Source organism: Apodemus sylvaticus, chromosome 5 (genome assembly GCF_947179515.1).
Source record: "Apodemus sylvaticus chromosome 5, mApoSyl1.1, whole genome shotgun sequence".
NCBI lineage: Eukaryota > Metazoa > Chordata > Mammalia > Rodentia > Muridae > Apodemus > Apodemus sylvaticus.
The window spans coordinates 42,526,910-42,547,999 of NC_067476.1; the positions used below are offsets into that span (position 1 = coordinate 42,526,910).

General features: G+C 37.2%; 1 protein-coding gene across 3 annotated transcripts in view; it reads right to left on the bottom strand.

Annotated features, from left to right (window-relative positions):
- Positions 1 to 21,090, bottom strand: part of Fap (fibroblast activation protein alpha) — a 67,784-nt gene that overhangs the window by 29,164 nt on the left and 17,530 nt on the right. For 2 of the 3 annotated variants that reach the window (XM_052182570.1, XM_052182572.1), the window contains exons 6-14: positions 20,089 to 20,141; positions 16,475 to 16,547; positions 15,639 to 15,759; positions 14,429 to 14,583; positions 12,196 to 12,299; positions 10,150 to 10,285; positions 5,905 to 5,949; positions 1,783 to 1,887; positions 1,614 to 1,684 (exon numbers count right to left, since the gene is read on the bottom strand). In XM_052182570.1, coding sequence (XP_052038530.1) covers positions 1,614 to 1,684; positions 1,783 to 1,887; positions 5,905 to 5,949; positions 10,150 to 10,285; positions 12,196 to 12,299; positions 14,429 to 14,583; positions 15,639 to 15,759; positions 16,475 to 16,547; positions 20,089 to 20,141 — 863 coding nt within the window. The remainder of the gene's footprint in view (positions 1 to 1,613; positions 1,685 to 1,782; positions 1,888 to 5,904; positions 5,950 to 10,149; positions 10,286 to 12,195; positions 12,300 to 14,428; positions 14,584 to 15,638; positions 15,760 to 16,474; positions 16,548 to 20,088; positions 20,142 to 21,090) is intronic. The other variant, XM_052182571.1, reaches the window with a different exon arrangement.

Consider the following 21,090-nt stretch of genomic DNA (forward strand, 5'->3'; position numbering starts at 1 on the left):
AAGTAGCTGTCTTTTTTTTCTCCCTCTTCCTCAAGAAGAGCATAATAGAGTGTGAAAAGTTTAGAGTAAACAAGGTTTGTTTTAATTCTCAGGAGGGCTTAGCTGTCCAGGTGTCCTCAGTGTCATAAACAAGTTCCTTAAAAAAGGAGACGACACAATGCAATGCATTTCCAGTATGAAATTCATATTCAAACACCGCATGTGTCTGTTTTATTTATGCCTGTACTAATGTCACAGGACTCCAGTCTTCACTGTCCTTTGCCTTCCCCACATCTTTTCAAACAGTGTGTAAATTAACTGCTCAGTCTCTTTCCCTAATGGCCCCTTGCAGCATTCCCAGGCTGTCAAAGCTCACAGAACTGCTTTCCCCTCTAACACAGCAGCCTGTCCACTTTCCCACCTCTCTCTTCTCCCTTACAGATGATAATATTCTAGCCCATCTTTCCTAAATATCTACCCTTTCCTTTCATCCACTTAAAAAAGTAGGAACAGCGCCCCCTCATGTCAGCCTTGGCTGTGAGGACAAGAAAGGAGGCATAGTCTTTTCTTTCTAGTCTAAAGTTTACTGTCATCATCCAGCTCACTGAGCTCATGTCTCTGTCACCCCTGGACATCATTACAACCATGCTGGATCTCCAAGCCTTCAGCCCCACCCCCCAAAACTGTTATGCCTGAAAACTACCTCCCACTCATTTTTATCTCCTTACTTCCCTGACTCTAGTCACTTTTATGACTGCTCCACGTAAGGACCAAACTCCTTTGGCTCCCATTAGATGATTTCATTGATTAGCAATAGGTTTTTAACACTGTCTGCATAGTAAAATCAGATTAATTCTATTCCATTGCTCCCAAATTCCATCTAAAGGCAATCGGATTATGAGTATCGAGGGAATATCCCTAATTTATACAGCATTAGAATTGACAGACTTAAAAAAAAGGTAGGGACTTCTGATCAATTAAATGTATCATAAATGACTATTTCAAGGCAGCTTTATGAGACAGTGTGTAGGACAGACTGAAAGGAAAGAACTTAAAGAATTTCTTACTGAGATTAATAGCAATCAATCGTCTTGGATTCGTAAGTTTTAGGTCTAAAGTCTCATCTTCCACTAATTCAATGGCCTTTAGCCAAGTCAATTACATGGTCTGAATATCTGTTCTCTCATCTACAACTTCAGAGCAACCATTCCTAACTTACAGTATCTGGTAGGCAGTATTGCCTCAAAACCTGATGGCTTTTACAGATAATACCAAATCGCTGCAAAAGTGTCTTCACATTTGTAGGCTTTCTTCTATGGCTCTTTGAAGTTTGAACATTGGTCTAAGTGCTGAAGAGTAAAATTAGCCTTTAGAATCAAATGCTATCTGAGAATTTTTAGACTTTTCATAAAAGTCCCTAATTTAAAAAAAAATTCTTTGCGAAAGGAAATCTTGCTGTTGAGTGACTAAAGAATATGCACTCTTCATGAAATCATAGCTGTTTGGAAGTAACCAAAGAGCAACAGACTGTTCTTTCAGTTAGCTGAATAGACAGTACAGTCCATTATTTGTACACCCATTGGTTGGTGCCAATTAAAACCTAAATGGTACATCATGCCGCATGAAGTACTTACAGTGAATCCTGTGTTACTCGGAATATATATATGGCCTCCCACTTGCCACTTGTAATTTGAATAGCATTTTCCTATAAAAAGACAAACATTATGTTGTGTGAAGCTGAGCGTCACTTGAGCAACCTCAAGTGAATGATCTTTGAGGAGAGAAATCTTGGAAGGAACGTACCACAGTGTCTTTGATGTAGTGAATATGTTTGTAACCATCCTTGTCGCTAAATATTTTGTAGTATGAGATGGCATCCTGGCTAAAAGCTGGTGTCGAGACAAAGAACTGAAAGAAATGAACAGAGGTTATGTCTAAAAGATGAACTGATGAAAGTCGCAGGTATTTTCGCAAGCCATGCATCTCTATGAGTCCTGATGTGTCGCCTCTACTATCACCTGTCACCCACACTGGACATTCCAGGTTTTCAAAGGATAGCTTTTCCAGTGAATCTAATAGCTTTTTCAGTGAATCTAATAGCTTTTTCAGTGAATCTAATAGGCACTCGCAGGTGATTGTTCGCTTTTCCACATATCCATCCCACCCCACCACCCCTGGAGCCCCAAGCTTTACAACATTTAACTTAATAAATTTCTGCCCTAAGGTGATACAGTTTGGAATTGAGTGACAGGAATAACAAACAAATGTTGACATTTAATCAAACCAAACTTTAAAGTGGGGCATTTGATCAAAATATAATTACTTTTTAAAAGAATTATTTATTCACTTATTACTGGTTTTTTTTGTGCATTGGTCTTTTGCCTGTATGTGTGTCTGCATGAGGTGGTCAGGTCCCCTGGAACTGGAGTTACAAACAGTTCTAAGCCACCGTGTGTCTGCTGAGAATTAAACCCAGACCTCTAAAAGAGCAGCCAGGTCTTTTATCCACTGAGCCATCTCTCCAGCCCCAGAAGTACTTTCTGTTTTTGAGTTGTCTAATGCTAAGCTCCAAACATTAACAACTTAATGAAGACATTTGAATGATTCAAATATAATGGTCTAGAAGCCACAGATTTTAGTAGCACTCTTGAGAGGAACAGTGAAGCTTGGTTGGGCAGTAGGGTGATCTTGGCTCTAAGCTCAGGAAACAGAATGGCCTTGTAACCTGAGTTTGAGGAGTTCGGCACACACTTCTGGGAAGGATCTAAATGCAGTCAACTCCCAGTCACTCAAGCGTCCAGGAACAGAACCAGTGGCAACTCAATATTCTAGCTAGTACAGACAACTGAAATTCTGAAAATGCCTCATACCAAATTTTCATCCAAGGGGTAATGTGTCTCCCATTGTAAAATACAGTGACTTGCTCTACCTTTATGACTATTCTTACAGGTTGTCCTCTGGTGAGAGGACACCGCCCTGAGCAACATCTCATGATAGTAGAGCTTCTCTCTATCATGCAGGAGTAACTTAAACCTGGCCTCTCTGATTTAAGTCCACAGAACAGTAGCCCAAGCTGTCCCGTTATTTTACAACTGAAGACAACAGTAAGCATCTACATCCACCAGTATCTCCTACCCTTAACGATTTGTCCACTTTTTATATCTTTTCTGAGATCAATTTCTGATTAAACAGGTAGTAAGGAGAAGTGCTATTGACTTATTTAATGATCACATTTGGATGTGATCTGAAGCTGAAATTTCTTTGATAAAATTATTTCTCTTAGGTTGTGATCATTCATTGTTAAAATGTGCTGGATCTCATATTTTTTTACTGGACAACTAATGTTTCCACAAATTTATTTTCACCTGAATGAAAGCTTTACAGCTTTACATTGTGGTAAAAATGGAAGATGTGGTCCTACTAGATTCGCATTAGCTCTAGATGAAAGAACCATAGTTCTAATCAGAGAAAGATGAAAGGCAACATGAGAGACACAGGAAAGGATTCTGTATCCTGGACACTGCCTCATCCATGGATAATCTTTGCTCAAGTAAACTTTGCTAAATAGAAGTATCTGGTGTGTCTTTTAACACATTTGTAACAGAGTGGAAAATTGAGTAAGGTGAGACGGCTTATGCATTCCTCAGCTTCACTCCTCATAAGAGCTACTTCAGCTCATTTTGCATCTTGAGACTAAGTATTTGTGGGTGAACTGTTCTAGTGTGGGCCTTTGACAAAGATGCTTCTTCATTTTAGAAAGTTCTGCTCTCAAGCAAGGAATGCCAGCATCATAACGAGCATCTTCTTTATTCCCTCGCACTATATAGGGTGAGAAACATTTGGTTCTGCATGTGTTAGTCACTCAGATGGAACCCAAGCCACAGACTACTTTTATTATTATTATTATTATTATTATTATTATTATTATTATTATTGGATTTTTTTTTTGAGACAGGGTTTCTCTGTATAGTCCTGGCTGTCCTGGAACGCACTCTGTAGACCAGGCTGGCCTCGAACTCAGAAATCTGCCTGCCTCTGCCTCCCAAGTGCTGGGATTACAGGCATGCGCCACCACTGCCCAGTCCACAGAGAACTTGAGTGTAACGAGGTGAGACGTCATTCCTCACTTCTCTTCTCTCTCTGTGTGCAGACTCCTTTCTCTCTTTATCTCCCCCTCCCCTACTCCTTCTTTCCCCATGATGTCTTCCCTGTCCTTGGGCCTTAGGGCTAGTGAACTCACCCACCTGAAAGCAGCTTCCCAATAAACTTGCCTTTAATAATAATAATGAATATAATAGTGAATCCTCATATACCTAGTGAGTTAACTAAGGGACTTCTAAAAAGATTGTATTCTGAGGAAAGCTCACAATTTCGCTTGTACTGAAAATAAAAAAATTAAGAGGACAGAGTGTTCTGTTTTAAGATATTAGAACCAGGCAAACAGGAAGAAACTTTCTGCTGGGCAAAGGCTGTTATCTCTCCCTTTCTCTGCGCACATGGAAGACAGTTGCTTCCGATGAGCAGGTAACTTAGGCCAGGTAAAGAGGGTATGAAATATTTCCGCTCTCGGGTTGTCAGAGCTAGGGCCATAATGCATTCTGAGTTAAGTGCTTCTTGCAGCAGGTCACACCTGGACCCTAGATAAGACATTCAACTGCAGTGACCTCAGTGCTAACAGGGCCCTGCCCTGCTTTCTTTATCATGCTTGGATTTTTTTCCTCATAAATTGCTTATCTCTGAGTGAAGTGCAAAGCCATTTAAAATATCTTACCTAGGAAGTAAGGTTATTTCACACTGTTTTGTTTCTTTTCCATCCTCACTAAATGGCAAAAGAGGATGTCCAAGCTGGCCTAACGATTAGACAAATGTCCAGGCTTTCAGACCCCAAACCATAAAACTCATGTTCTGTTTTTATTCAAGAGGTTTTAGCCACAAGACGAAGAGGTATGGGACATTGCTTAAATAGCTAGCAATAGTTTTGTTGCAACTATAGTCCAAGCATGATGATTTCAGAGCTTATTTCTAAATGTAAAGAAGTAAAATTTAGGTTCTTTTGTTTTGTATATCATTTATAGGAAAATATTTCCAATCAATTCCTTGTGTCTTTTCCAATTTAAATATCTTGAATAAATTTTAAAGAAACCACTTTTTAAAAATTACTATTTAATATATACTATTATAACCAGCTTTTTAAAGACCCAAAACAAAGACTGGGGAGGTAGCTTATGATAGGATACTTGCCCTGTATATGTGACCCTTGTTGATCCCAATAACTACACACACACACACACACACACACACACACACACACACACGCAAACACACACATGCACAATTACCCAAATGAGCTTACTAATCATATACATATATCTATGTTTTCTTGGGCTAATATCATTGATACTAGTTAGGAAGCTAACCAATAAAGTAGGTACTTTCAGAGGATGAGAAATTATTCCCAAAAGTTCTCACTATGAAGTATTTTTTTTCCTGGGATTTAGAAGTTTCATTATTAAATACATTTCCAAAGATTAAAATTGATATCTGTGTCTCCCTTTTTGTACAGTGTGCCTAAATCTCAGCCCTGCAGCCAACCTGATGCAAAGGATTGCTTGATGTACTTTTGTGAAATGTTGCATTGTCCAGACAACATTCACTTATTCTTCAACTTGTTTTGTAATAATTAATATAGGAAACAAAATACAATGGGTTTCCTCAAACTATGATTATTTTTATATGAAACAAACCCATATATCACTAAATGACTCAATCAAAAGATTCCAGACATAATTAATCATAATAAAACACATTTCCCTGTTTGATACCTAGGCACGGCATGCAAGATGGAATGCATAACACTGTGTAAAAGTCAGTTCACTGAATCTGCTGGGTGCCATTAAAATAAAGGAAAAGATAGAAAAATCATACTCCACCAGCCCATCCTGTTCTGCTTTCTTCTACATGCTCCTGGTTCTACAAACAAAGAAAGATCATATTAAAGCACACAAGGAACAGTTTTTCACATGTATAATTGGGACATTTTGAACAGTTAATCTGCCTGGTTCTGGTGTCCTACAACTCAGCCTCCAGTTCAGGAGACTTTATTAAAGGTTTTTTTTTTTTTTTTTTTTTTTTAGAGCAGCGTGCAAAGTCTATACAGACAAATCAATGATAAACCTAATTTCAGAATTTTTTCCTACTAAACTCTGCCATGTGGCCTGTCTTAGAATTATCACAAATGTGTGGAAGTTTAGCCCAAATGAAGCACATGATGTGATGCAGAGAAGATGGGATTCCAGAGTGAAGGTGAGGTTGTGTCCTTTTTTTCTTCTTTTTTCTTTTTTTCTTATGGGATAACCTTTTTTCTTATGGAGTAGCTAGAAACCTAAACATTTGTATTTTTAGGTTTTAGCAAGATACAGAAATATCACTTTTTACATAAATATTTAGAAATTATAAAAAAGTAAATAGCACTTTTTTTCTAGACAAATAAAGAACATTCTGATTGACTTAATAGGCATAGACTACTGCAGTAAGCACTGTAGACAGAAAGGAAAGCACCACAGGGAATTTGGAAGAGGAAGGCACCAGCAAGGTCTTGGAGAAACCTTGATGCCATCCAGGCATTTTGGTCTGTGAATAAATTCAATGTAGGACTTCAGGTACCAAATATAGAAAACATAATTGTAAGCAGGAGAGACAATGTGTACTTGGTAGTGGCTAAGATGGAAGGAATTCCAATTTCTAGGAAATACTGATCAAGCCTCAGACCAAGGATTCAGTAATAAGCATAGAGTAAGGAGATATTGATCGTTCAGATCAACAGAAATAATTTAGAGAATTTTTGGCAAATAATTCTGGAAACCTCTGCTGTGAATAAAGATCATCCAGATGGAGTTAAAAAGAAAGAAACAGTTTGAAAGAAACTGCAGCTATACTTTGGGAGAGGATTATCTCCCAATCCTCCAATGGGAGGAGGAGGTTTGTGGCTGAACCATATTTCCCAGCCTCCCTTACAGTGGGACACAGTCATGTGGTAAGGCCTAGAAATGGTGTGAATGGAAAGAGAAACAAGTCATTTGTAGCCCTTCCCATAAAAACATCTCACCCAGACTCCCTCCCAACTTCTTTTCTTCCTGCTCCGGTTGAATGCTAATGACTGAGAACCACACATTAAGATAACAGAAATACCATAAACTGGGTTTCTGAACTGCATTATGGAGCAGAAGACCCACTCCACTCCATACCTCATTTTCTTGGATATGCTCTTGGTTGCATAAATGAACCATGAGTCCCTATATATTAAGCCAATTAATCATTGGAATTTCCCCCTACAGCAGTATTGTTGGTTTGCCTTGCAAATGCATTAACTAGAGAATAAGGTTTCCATGGAGGTGGTCAACATGACTGTCCAAACAAGCTCAACAAGGATGACATCAATGCACATGCCAAAGTAGATAAGGAAAAGCTCATGAGGCCTCACCGTTACATAAAGAACTCTAGGCAACTCAGGAAAGCTGGGAACTGGAAAGGTGGTCTTCCCTAGAAAGGAGCACACCCATTGGTTGTCCAAATACCCATGGAAACATGCAAACAAGTAACATTATGCAGGCTAAGCAGGTTGTATCGAGGAATACATATTTGTATCCAGTAACAGTTAAGAAAAGAAGAGGCCATGAATGCAGAGGAAAGTAGAGAGGGATATATGGAAGTGTTTGGAAGAAAGAAAGAAAGAAAAGGGTTGTAATGATACAATTTCAAGAAGAAAAAATTCTAGATAAATCAGACTTATCTAGAAAAGACTGGGGGTCTTTATCATATTGGGAAAGTGCTTGCCTTCAAGCTTGGTAAACTGAGTTCCAGCACCAAGGTTCACTTAAAAAGGAGAGGCAGAAATGTTGTTGTGCACTTGTACTCATAGCACTGCTCCCTGGGGTGTGTTGTATGTCACTTGAATGCCAGTCTAGTCTAAATGATGACCTCGAGTATAATGAGAGACTGTCCAAAGGCAATGGTTAACATTCCCAAGGATAACACTTGAGGTTGTCTCCTTGTTTCTATACTCTGAACACACATATGCACCAACATCCTCATAATCAAGCACACACACACACTCACGAACACAACACACACACACACACAGTCAAAACAAAATAAAGACCTTGAGAAATGTTTACTCTTCAAACACAAGCAATATTAAGAAGGGTTTCCTGAGTCCTATAGTAGGCTAGTGCCTCCCAGAGAAAAAGAAGATTTCAAAATGGGAAAGAAAATAAGTGAATCCTTTTGACAATCTTCAGTCATGGTGATAAAAATTATTTTTAACCTATTTTTTATAGAGTCAAGAATATCATGTAAGATGATTGTTATTCTATGAATTTCTTTTCTTACTTTCTTTTTTTGTTTATTGTTGTTATTGTTTTGGACTTTTTGTTTGTTTGTTTGTTTGATATAGCTTTTTTGTTTCTGTCTTGTGTAGCCCTGGTTGTCCTGGAATTCACTCTGTAGATCAGCTGACCTCAAACTCACAGATATCTGCCTACCTCTGCCTTCTGAGTATTGGGATTAAAGGTGTAGAGCACCACTGCACAGCAAGCTATACATTTCTTAATAAATCTCTCCAATATTTTTGTAGAATAAATAACTTTGCAAGCTTCTTTACCTCTTTCATGTCTGGCAACATGAATAAAACATTGGTCACCTCAAACATTACTGGGTTTCAAAACACAAACACATTTATCCCTTGAGTATGGTAGTTGAAAAATTCTAAGTTAATTCAGTCAAAATATTCTATATGCAGTGACTTTTCTAGACATAAAGGTTATTTTCCAGGAACCTTTATTTCTCATTGTGAGGACATTTTATATTTTCTGTCCCTTTAGATTATGTTGTCTCAGATTTTGATGAATTAGAATTTCAGAATGCAAATGAAACTATTTGTTTTATTTGTCTATGTTCATAGTTTCCAAGTTAATAATGTTAAAGCTGAGTTAACAACACTTAGATTCCAGGATGTTTAAGATATATCCAACCAGAGCCAGTCGATCTGATCAGTGAGTTCTGATTAACTAGTTTAACTGAGATCAAATTTTCTAAAGGTACTACTTAAAACGTATGTTTTTGCTTTGTTATAAACTTGGTGTCCTGCAAACCGTTTTAAGTTTAGCCAAGACTTTTTCTGACAGGATAATGACATAAAAGGAGTTTTAGCCTAGAGAATGCTGCCTAGTATGGCTCTGATATATTCCGAAGCAGAATAAGACATTCTCCTTACAAAATAAAATGTTCGAAATCTTAGATGGAATCTAATGACTTACTTTGGTTGATCTGGACTTTAGCCTCATAAAATCACTAAACTCTACATTTGTTTTAATAAAATATTTTTTCATAATTAGAACTTTCTCAAAATGCACTCAGCAATATTTTTATTTAAAGAAACCATTTTTTTAATAGAAAATTTTAGTCTCTGAAATGAGTACTTAAAGACCGGCATGTTTCAGTGACTCCGAATGGCACAGTAGCCTTTGACTCATTCATTTCAGCAGATTATGTTCGAATTTGAACAATAAAAACAACTGAAGCTCGATGGTAAATTTGCATCTTATTTTCAAGCTCTCCATCTTTAGATTAGTACAGTAGGAAGTGCTCTCCAAAGCTATCAGGACAGCAGCATAATGTACATAGAGATCAAATGGTTCGGGCCGTTCTCAGGCACCCGCCTTGGATTTTAAAATGGGCACTGCTTCGCTTACTTTTGAATTTATTTTTTCAGTTTTGATAATTTCGTCTAATTTTCATTTCTTCTCCAGTTTTGTGTGAAACATCTATTTCCATAATAAACCCATCCGCTTTATGTTTTATCTACATTGTTGCGCTTCTGCTGACTACTGCCCTGACAATCTCCAATGGCTGGATCACCATCCTAAATATCCCATTGGCTCATCTCAGGGCTTTCTATATTCAAAGTAAAAGCCATTCAAGAAAACTACAGCTGCACTGTGTTTGATTTAAATGATGGAACTGCTGTGAACACATGGCACGTTGTTTTACATGACAATAGGCAGTTGAATGCACCAAATCCTGCTTAACAATCAAACTGTGACCCATGAATGAGAGGCTCCTGTTGTATTTCCATTTTCAGAAATACTCACCAGTAGTTTGAATACACTTTACCTTTGGACAGTCCCATGCATGCCAGTCTTCCCTGAAATCACATATAGACAGGACAGAGATATTCTGCACTCTTTTTAGCCACTGCAAACATATTCTTTCACTGGTCACCCATGTGAGCCAACTGAAATAATAGTCACTGTCAACAAACCAAAACAGACAGTCTCAACCATCAGCTCACTACCTCATTTAAATAATATCTTCATTTATAGTTTCTAAAAAGACAGTTGTTATTATAGGATATGTAGTTAGTAGATAAGAAAGACTTTCTCTGAGAAAGGTATTTAAGTAGATCTGCATCTACTTAATAATAATAATAATAATAATAGGTGACTCACCTAAGAAAATTATTTGTACTTGAGCTTTCTTACCACTTTTAGAAAACAAAATTAAGATGTAAGGGCAAAGCTGTATATCTACCTAAGAGGGATGAAAGGGTTACATTTTCTATGATGTGCCTATAATCCCATTTTTAAAAGCTTTCTACTTGGTGCAGAGGAGCCAAATTTAGTGAAAAGTGGAAACATTTGTTTCCTGGTGAATTCATGCGGAAGCCAAGTTTTAGTTGTTATCATGGTCAAGTGTTGAAATTATATTAATAATAATCAGATGATCTAAAAAGCGTTGATGGTCTTTATAACATATTTAAGTGTCAATGAGTGGCATGATTATACTTGTCTGTGAATGAAAATTCATAGCCAAAATTTTAGAACTTTTTAATTTTTCATTGAGCTAGAAGGAGTTTAGGGCTCAAATCCTGATCTCATGTTATTCTGTCATAGTATCCATCCTCAGTGAAATTATTTAGCCATGTAGGCCTTTGTTTCTGTATCAATTTGAAATAATAATGTATTGATTTGAATATGTAAAGATAAGTTGAGTGCACTAAACAAGCCTCTTGACTCTATCACTTGACACCTAAAGAAAATAATATTTAAAAAAATACATATTCAAGGTTCCATTAACCAGGTTGTTGTAAGCAATCGTTTGACTCTGTCTTATTCTCCCTGGTATAGCTGGAGGAGAAGAGCCAAGCCCTCTGTGCTAAGCAGGCAAGGCTCTTGGGGCACTTTATTTTCACCAAGTTCAAACAGAAGAACACAGAGGACTGACTTAGGACTGACGGGCAATCAGTCAGGCAATATCTGAGTTATACTAGAGTAGTGAGAACACTAATCCCAGCACTGAGGAGGTAGAGGTAAGCAATCACTTCAAGTTCAAGACCAGTTTGGTGTACAAGGCAAGTTCCAGGGCAGCCAGGGCTCTGTTACAAAGAGAAACCCTATCTCAAACCAAACCCAAACCCAAACTAAACCAAAGCAAAACCTAGAAAGAAAGAAAAAAGAATTTATTTTTGATTGTGTGTATTTTTGATTGTATGTATATGCATTGGTATGAGTATAGACTTGTACACATGAGCCCAGTGCCACCCGAGGCAAGAAGAGGCCTCTGGGAACTGCCCTGTACAGGGAAGTAAACTCCAGTCTTCTGCAAGATCACGTTAGTCCTAAAGACTGAGACTATCTCATCTCTATCCCAAATACTTCATTTTTCTGTCAGTAAATACTTTCTTGACATACAGTTCTGCATCAAGATAATCAAAACAGACCATTTCACTGTAAAACAATGCTAGTGTTTGAGAAGAGTTGTTGTCTTTTCTGGTTTATAATGTCCCAGGAAGCACATAGATCTATAAATCCTAGCTTGATGGAAACAGACCAGATTCGAAAGGACTCATGCTGAAGACTTGCCAATCTGCATGTTGGTCCCAAGTTTACATTTCTTCCTCCAAGGAAAACCCCAGAAAGCTTTAGCTTCATCACCATGGTCATCTTTAAATGCGTCTTTAAGTGAATAACAGAGTATTTTTAAAAACTAGTTCAAGAAACTTATTTGTGACTTTTAATTTGCATGCATCTTGCATGTTAATTTTCTGCTTTCTGGCATGTGTATCTTCAACTTACTAGAAATAAAGTCTAAACTATGATGTAGAAAATTCAACATGTTAAAATTTGGTTAAATATGAAAGAATGTTCTGAGATCACTGACCTTGAGGCTATCATTTCTGGAACTGGTACTTCCATAGGGCCCACATGGTGGGGGTAGGTAGTGTCAACAATAAAGACACGAACAACAGGATTCTTAGCTCCAGCCTGCCAAGAAAATGGAAATTTACAAGCAGATAGTTTTACCGACCACCAATATTTTAAAGACACTTCAGAATTCATGGCATATCTTAATAAGTGAACAAAGCCAAATAAATATCAGTGGAAGATGTTCTGCATAATGACCAGGAACTTCATTTCTGTTTTACTTGTATTATCAACTAGAGTCAAACGTATTACAGGTGTTTAATGAGAGACTTGATTTATATGAGAAAATTTCAGGAATGTGAAAGACCACGTCTACAACCCCTACTCTATCCTAATTTTCAAGACAGGTGTTTCGTTATTGGTACGATAAGAATAACCAATGTACCTGTATGCACTGGTAGGGAGGGATAGGGAAGGGTAGGGAGATCTGTTAGAAAGAGAATAGAAAGAAGAACTAAATGAAACTTAACAATTGGAGGACCAAATTTCTTATCCTCCCTGTACCTCACAGCCTACTACCATTGGTTCCTTCCCAAAGGACGGGGAAAATCTCACTGCCAAATTAGGTGTCTGTGGGCTTTTACATTTTTTTCTTGGTTTGCATTTCGTGTGCTACTCCATACCTAAAATTTACATGACAGCAAGCCTCATGCCTAGACACTGTCTTTGAACTGATGTTACTTTTCTTCAGAAAGTCTTGCAGTTAAAATGTGAATCCACCACATCTGAGAGCACAGTGTCCGGTGACTCTATGCTCTTTTTCTATGCTTTCATCTAAAGCAGTGTTTCTCAACCTCCAGAAGGCTGTGACCCTTATTACACTTCCCCGGATTGTGGTGGCCCCAAACCATAAAATTATTTTTGTTGCTATTTCATAACTGTAATTTTCTTGTGACTGTAATGAAAATATCTGTGTTTTCCAAAGGTCTTAGGCAGCCCCTGTGAAAGAATCTTTTGACCACCACCCAAAGGGTCAAGACCCATAGGTTGAGAATTGCTGATCTAAAGTCTTTCTTGAGAATTTTTGAGTTCTTTGAAATTTCCTTATCTCTCCATCCAGTGCTAGAGGATTTAGTGTCCCCAGTCTGTAAAGAACCATGAGGACTTAGGCACACACTTACAGAGAAGTGGGAGTTCTCAGTTCCAAGCATCCTCGGCTCTTTCTGCTTACATTGAGTCTTCGGGACATTCTGTTCTCTTAATTTTGGATTCCAAGTATCAAGCTTTTCACTTTCAAGCATCTCCAACATTCCGTTTCTCTACACCGTCCTTGAGGGGACTTATATCTCACCCTTTGTTTTCTATCTCATTCCTTTTCTTAAGTGACTTTTAACACAAACATTATATTTCTACTTCTCTCTTTGGGGTGTCTTTGGCTTGTTTCAAAAGCCAGTTTTGCAAGTGCCACATCCATCCTATCTTATATAGGAACCCGCTGGACTCATTCATGAGTAGGGTTTGGAAAAAATCAAAGCACTAAGAGCTATGTATAATTTTTTTAAAAAAAAATCTAAAAATAGACCCAATTATTTTACAAGATATAACTTCCTTTTCTGACTTTCCTCTTTCATGCCTTTGTCTAGATTTAAAATAGGTCACATTGCTTCCTCTCTGTCACTCAGCCTTTCTGATGCATACTCAGGCCCTTCTCCTCTAGCCTTGGAACTGAATAAAAATTATGTCTGATGTTTACTTTCATTAATTGTCTTAAAGAGGAAATGGAGGCTCAAAAACTTCACTTACCTGTCCACAAGAGATGTGACACTACCTGACAAAGATATCAAATTCAATGTTTGAATTTCCCTTTCTGGTTTGCATTTACAGGAGAATTCAAGAGAGAATTGTGAAACAGAACAATTTTACCCTGAATTTGGAACATATAACATATATATATATATATATATATATAATTAAAACTAAGTTAAGCCTGTTTTTCCTCCATGATCTAGACCATATGTTTTTTTCAAAGATTCTGCAATAGATTTTGCAAAGACTACTTCTTCCAGCATAGCCAGATGTCCAAAGCAACAGATGTCCACATAAACAATAGAGCACAGTACAGCGTTTGCTTTATGACACACAAGGACAAGAAGGTTTCCAAATGTGTTGATCCCACCTCTATTCGTGGTAATGATTGCTCATTTGAACATCAAGGGGATGAAATCCTTTATTAAAAGCATCTCGCATACCTTCGGATATGGAATATTTATAGTTCTAGGATACTGTCCATCACCATAATAAGAATAGGCAATAATTGGTATATCTGAATCATTAAATTCTACATATGCCAAAAATTTTCCATCTGGAGACCACCAAAGAGCATATTTTGTGGCAAGCATTTCCTCTGAAAAATAAGATTTTACATATTATTTATAATTATAGACTATTCTTAAAATCATTTTTAATTCTTCTAAACAAATATTTATTAACTTAAATCATGTTTTTAATGTGTATGTAACATATGCCATACTTTGGTTATTAAAAAATATACTGTGAATTAAGAGGAACAGTTTAAATTTCATTCTATATCAAATGTCAATTAGTCTTGCTAGTAATTGCTGTTAACCCAGAAATGTAACATTTAAAATAAATAATAAACACATCAGTAATAATTAATTTTCCCATTAGAAGCAATTTAAAAGATAACCTAAAGTAGCCGAAACAGACTATACTTCAGCCATAGGTAGAAAAAGCAGGCTAGTAAGTCGACAATGCCTGAGAAGACAAAGAAGACTATGTATGGTTTTACTGGCAAGTGCTGTTTCAACAGAGTTTGAGTTTCATTTCTAAGAATTTTCCAACCAGAGTTAATTTATGTGTGTGTGCATGCATACATGTGCAGGTGTGTGTGCATGTGTGTGTGTGTGTGTGTGTGAGTGTGAGTGTGAGTGTGAGTGTTTGTGTGAAAATACATTCACACATATATCTTTTTTAAAGAAACATATTCGAGGAATAGAGACTAGACGACCTCCTAAAGTCTAATTAAGTCCTGTGTCCTTCATGATCTAGAATAAGGATGAAATTTAAGAGGGAGTTGATATGGACTAAGAACAATTTCTTACAAAATAATGAAGTTGTTTAGCTTAAGTGGGGGGAGGGAAGATATCTTTACTAAGTAAAACAAACACTGGATAATGTATTAACTCAGCATCTAAGGACAATATACTTCTTGGAATATAAATCTCCACTTTATGGTAACATTCATGAATATCGATTCTACTGGCCTCTGACAAGACTGTATTATTTAAGATTAGCCTCCTTCTATCCATAACCTATTTTCAGAAGGACAACCAGCTCATTAAAAGAAGATTCCATTCAACTAATTTTTTACTGAGTATGTAAAATCGTTTTTCAGTTATAAGCCTAATATTTCAGCAGTAGAAAAGAAATATAGCTTACCTTCATAAACCCAGTCTGGGATTCCATTAAATATTCTATTTTCTCTTCCAGTGTAAGTTATTTGAAAAGGTGGATCTCCTGGTCTTTGTTTCAAATAAATATTGTTTTGATAGACATATGCCTAAAAATGGTAGAAAATTGCTTAATAAGGGAAATTTCCCTAACAAATACAGTGACAATATATACTTAATTATTTACCTACTGTCCTTTAAAGGGTTGGTAATTCAGATGCAAAAGGATTCACAACTAAAATAATTTAATAAGATTAAAAAATATAATCAACCCACATTAACATTAATTGATTTAAAAATCTGCATCAAATAACAATTAATTTCTACTATATACAGTTATTTTATTATCCAGTAAGTAATTGTGCATATTGACAGGTAGTCATATAAACCCCTGAATATTAATAGTAGCCAGATCTAATCTTTATTTAGAGCCCTTAAATAAGAGCTTGGACAAAATTTCATGTTGTCTGAAGCTAGTCTGGGAAACTTGTGAAAACCATATTTTTCCTGAGTTTTCTGGCACAACGCATTCTGGCTGAGTATAAGGATAAAGTTTTTGACTGCGATATTTAAAGAAGTCTATCCATGAGCTTGAGATTTTGCGGAATTCTCAAACGGGTTTCAATTTATCCAAACTCTTCCCGTTTTTAGCCACTGAAATAGTCATGATCTCTCTCTCTCTCTCTCTCTCTCTCTCTCTCTCTCTCTCTCTCTCTCTCTCTCTCTCTCTCTCTCCTTTTAGGCAGGGAAACTTAACAAAGGCCAAAATCAAATGGCTCCTCTTTTATTTAAATGATTAAACACGTCTATAATCTAAACACTTACTAATTTACTCCCAACCGGCGACCAGCATAGATACTGAATTGGACGAGGGAGCTCGTATCCTCTTACAAATTCCCTAGAAAGAAAGAAAAGAAAAAAATAAATATGTAAAACCACAACAACTCTCGGTGTTCAACATAAAAAAAAATCTTTATAAACAGAATAAGTAAACAAGCCATTAAAATTAAGAACATCTGTATGAAACATCCTTGCTTCTACAAGTTCTAAAGAGGAATACAGGGGGATGAGGCATTGAAGCCATGCACAGTGAATGGCTGCCGTCCGCTGATTGGTGGTTTAAGTCACCTAACTTCTCTGTTTTCAGACCTTCACGGTGTGGGTAACACACCTACAGACTGGGTCATCTCGAAGTTGTCTAATGGAGCCCCACCGTCTTATAGGAGACAACCATGTGACATGGAGCGATGAGAACGACTTAAAAATTGCATTGCTGGTTCTTGGGCAGACCCCAAATACAGCTCAAGTCATTTAACCCCTGAGACTGTAAAATTTGCACACACCAGACTAAGATGGTTGCTGACGTGCCTTCCAGCTCCGAGTTTCTATAATTGTGCTACAGTTTAATATGTGCTCTTCCACATTCTCATTCACAACCCCCCATCTCTGTGAATGCATATGAATTTCAAATTTTTGAAAATAAGATGCCATTTGACAATCTCCCCAGGGATCTGACTTGAAATCAGAAAAGGAAAGGAACATCTGATCTCAAGCTAAACTGAAAAACAGATCGTATACTGGGCAGTATGCCTTAAGCTTGCAAAGTTCTCCACCCATGGGGAAATTTCAGATATTCTATTGGCCAAAAAATCTCACTTTGATGGTTAGCATCCCGCTGTGAGCTTCAGCCAGGGGAAGTGCATTGTGGAGCTCTTGCAGATTTTCAAGGAGAACATATCAAATGTTTATGTACTAAAGAACTGTAAGTTGCCAGGGTGAAAGGTTGACTGCTTGAAAATCATCTTAGTAGTCTCATCAAAGCTGTTTTCATGGGACAGCAAAGCAATATTTACTCCTAAGACCAATTAGAAGATATTTTTAAATAGGCCCCGTTCGTTTCAACTAAGTCTGTTCTTTGGGCCCCATATTTGTGTCGGATCTACCTTGCTTGATTCCCTCACACTTGAACACCTGGAAAGACCCGGAATATACTTTATCTTTATTGAATATATTAGGTCACACAGAACAATACCTATTAATGAGGCAAAATATTGATCAGAAAGGGTGATGCTTTCAGAGGAAGGACGTTGTGGATGTTCATGGCAGGGGGAATCCTGGCCGCCAGAGGGCGATACATGAACACCAGGACATGGAGGCAAGGGTACAAAGGATATGGAAGGATCTGGTAAAGGTAGAAGACATTGTTTACCTGGTTTATAATTCTGTATCAAGTTGATGTTCTAATATTACTTTTGACTGACATTGCAACGCTGCCTAAGTTTTCTCCGTGGAGTAGAGTTAAGCTATGCAATGGTCTAAGCAATGGCAGTTTACAAATCCAACTGCATGTCTCTTTATGACTGGAAAACCATCTGAGCCGCCATTTTCGGGTTTTATGAGTCACTAATGCCATAAAAGATGGTGAAAGGGGATGTATTGTAAAAGCTGTCATCTACAAATTCCCACCTCACTTAAAGCAGAACTATCTGTATTACGTTGTGTTAAGACTTTTTTTTATCATACTTTTCCCCAGATTCATTCTCTCTCTCTCTCTCTCTCTCTCTCTCTCTCTCTCTCTCTCTCTCTCTCTCCCCCCCCCTCTCCCCCTCTCCCTCTCTCTCTCTCTCTCACAAAAATGAAAATAAAAATTAACAAATAAGACGAAAAGTCAACAAAAGCATCAAAAACTACTGAATTCATTTTATATTGATCAACTCTTCTTGGGCACAGGGTCTACCCTTGAGTGTGGCTGATAAACCCAGTATCACTCCACTGGAGAAAATTGATTTCTCCTGTGTGGTTGGTATCAGTCGCAAATAGCTTTTTGGTTGAAGATTTTAATAATCTTCAGAGACAGACAAATAGGAATAGTGGTATTTAATCAAAACTTGACTTCAACTAATTTGTCATCTCCAACTAAAATGGTATTGTTTTACCTAGACAAAAATATCTGGAAATTAAATAGTTGTGAAAAAAGCAGGAGACTCACACATAAGTTTACACATAAACAAGAAAACCATTAGTTTGACTAGATTTACTACAGAAAAGCCAAATGGGTAATATGGTTGTAGGACATAAATCTTATCTAAACCATTGTTAAGAAATTAATGTTCATTATTTGATCTGGGAATATCTTTATTTGCATACTTTTCAATTTGGTGGACTTCAACATCAAGAAATTTTAAATGGAAACAAAAAGGGAGGTGGTGGAACACGATTAAAGCCCCAAACAAATTGTTCCGCAGGGCTTCAGTTCCCATCTTGGCAGACGGAAGGGTTCTTAGGAGTAGGCTTGGTTCCTGCAGCTCATTTGCATTTTTTCTATATATGCTTTTCAGGCTATAGAGTTCTGTGAATACTTCTTGTCTAATGGTGCTATTGAAACAGAAAAGAGACTTCAAATCCATTAGATCAACCAAGACTGTTTTTAAAAAAGCAGGTCTTGTTTCTTCTCTGAACATTTAAAATAAGGAGATGCCAAAAATATATATATATATTGTTCTTTGCTTGACAAAAGGGTCAGTCGACCAGAAGAGGCTTTTAAATACCTCTGCAAGCCATGTAATTATTCTTTTTATATAACAGCAAAGAGGCTATCATATTAAGATGAGTAACTACACTAATCCATTTCCTCAATTGGCCAGAGTGGAGTTTTCTAAAGTACAAATCTGATCATGTCACTTCCTGTAAAATGCTTCAGGGATTTCCTTTTGTCATTAAAAATAGGTCTAAACTCTTTCTAATGCTTGTCTCCTCCTTGTTGCCCCTGTTTTCTGTTTTCCGTTCCCAGCTCCTTTGGAAGATTATCCATCCTCCCTTCGGGCAGCTCTCCTCTAATCAGTTGACTTGAAATTCTTTTAGATTGTTTTTAACACTTTGTGTTCTCTGCCCGGAAGCCATTCTGCTTCCTCAGTCTTCCTTTGAACTGTTCACTATTTCATGTAGTTGAAATTTACATAAAAATAATATATAGATGGCAGTTATTCCTTCTTTAATTAAGAGTTACTTAACACTTTAAGCATTAAAGAAAACGTTTTGTCGTTTTTTTTTAAAAAAAAAAAACATGAGTTTTAAAACAGTGAGTGGCATCTGTATCCAGACAATGCCTGTTGCTATGCCTCCTTTCTCCTGCATATTTCTAATGCACTGTGTTCTCACATTCCCATGCATTTAAAAAAATCTTTTATTACATGTTTTTACTTCCATAAATAGCACATCTGTAATTTTCTATTTGAAATGAGAAAGTTTAAAGATCATTTTGTATGTAAAATGCATAATAGTAGTCAAATAAACTGGTGAATATGTCACAGGAAGATTGTTCTGTTCTGTGAATTGACCTATATTTCAAATTACACACTATCAGTAAAAGATCATGTAGTCTTGGCCCAAATCAGAGCCAGAAGTCTTTAAGCCACATTAATGTAGTGATGGTGTTTTACCCATTCTGAAGGTCGTAGATGTAGTATGTCGCTGTGTATGAATATCGCCAGAGCTGTTAGGGAGAGGGGCAAAGACAGAAGACAAAGTTTTAAAAGCTCATTCAAATAATAATACACAATGATAGATCCTCACTGGGCACTAGGGCAGATCTGTTTCAATGCAAATCAGGGTGTCGTGTACATGTACTGTATTCTTATGTGCTGTTTGTCCAGCGCTCAGAGGACACCTCAGCGTTATCTAAACTTCATTCCATAAAAAAACACATACCCAAAGTCATTTCATAGTATAAAAAGCTCATCTCTGCACACTTTGTCCTCAGAATGTTCTCTGGATTGAGGAGTGCCCCTGTGATGTTCACAGCCTCTAGGGTCTGCAGAAGTCTATGAAAAGGATACTACGCTTACATTTTTGGTTGTGAGCCTAACCTTTAATAGCTGAGCCATCTCTCCAGCCAGATACTACTCTTTAGGTCACCCAACAGCCTGTTACAAAATGTCTTCCTTTCTTTGGCCACGTATATATAAATCATAAAACTTGGAAAATAAATAGGAGCATTTATCTTAATAATCCTCCTGAACAAAACCATCTTTTATCTCCTTGAGTATGTGCGGGGAGTGGGAAGGTAAGTGCATAAAGCAAGCACTGTTTTGGATTCTGTTTCTTAAAGGGCTTTCAATCCCTTGATATGCTCCACAAGGCTGAAATGCATATTTCTGACGATTTAAGTCATAAGGACCTGGGCTACTGGAGAGTAAGTCTCCTGCCTGAGCACCCTGGTAGTGGTAGGGGTGACTTTCCCATCTGAATAGGAAGGGGGGCTTACTAGGAAACTTCATCTCGGGGAAAGTCTGAAAAGTGCAGTCAAAAGTTTTGCTCTCTCAGAAGAACTACTAGAATTTTAACTTGAAAGTAATGTCGCTTTGTGGTTTTGTCACACACAGAGGGAGAAGGGAAGTAATTGTCAGTTATCTACCACTTATTCCTAAGTGTCAGTCACACTA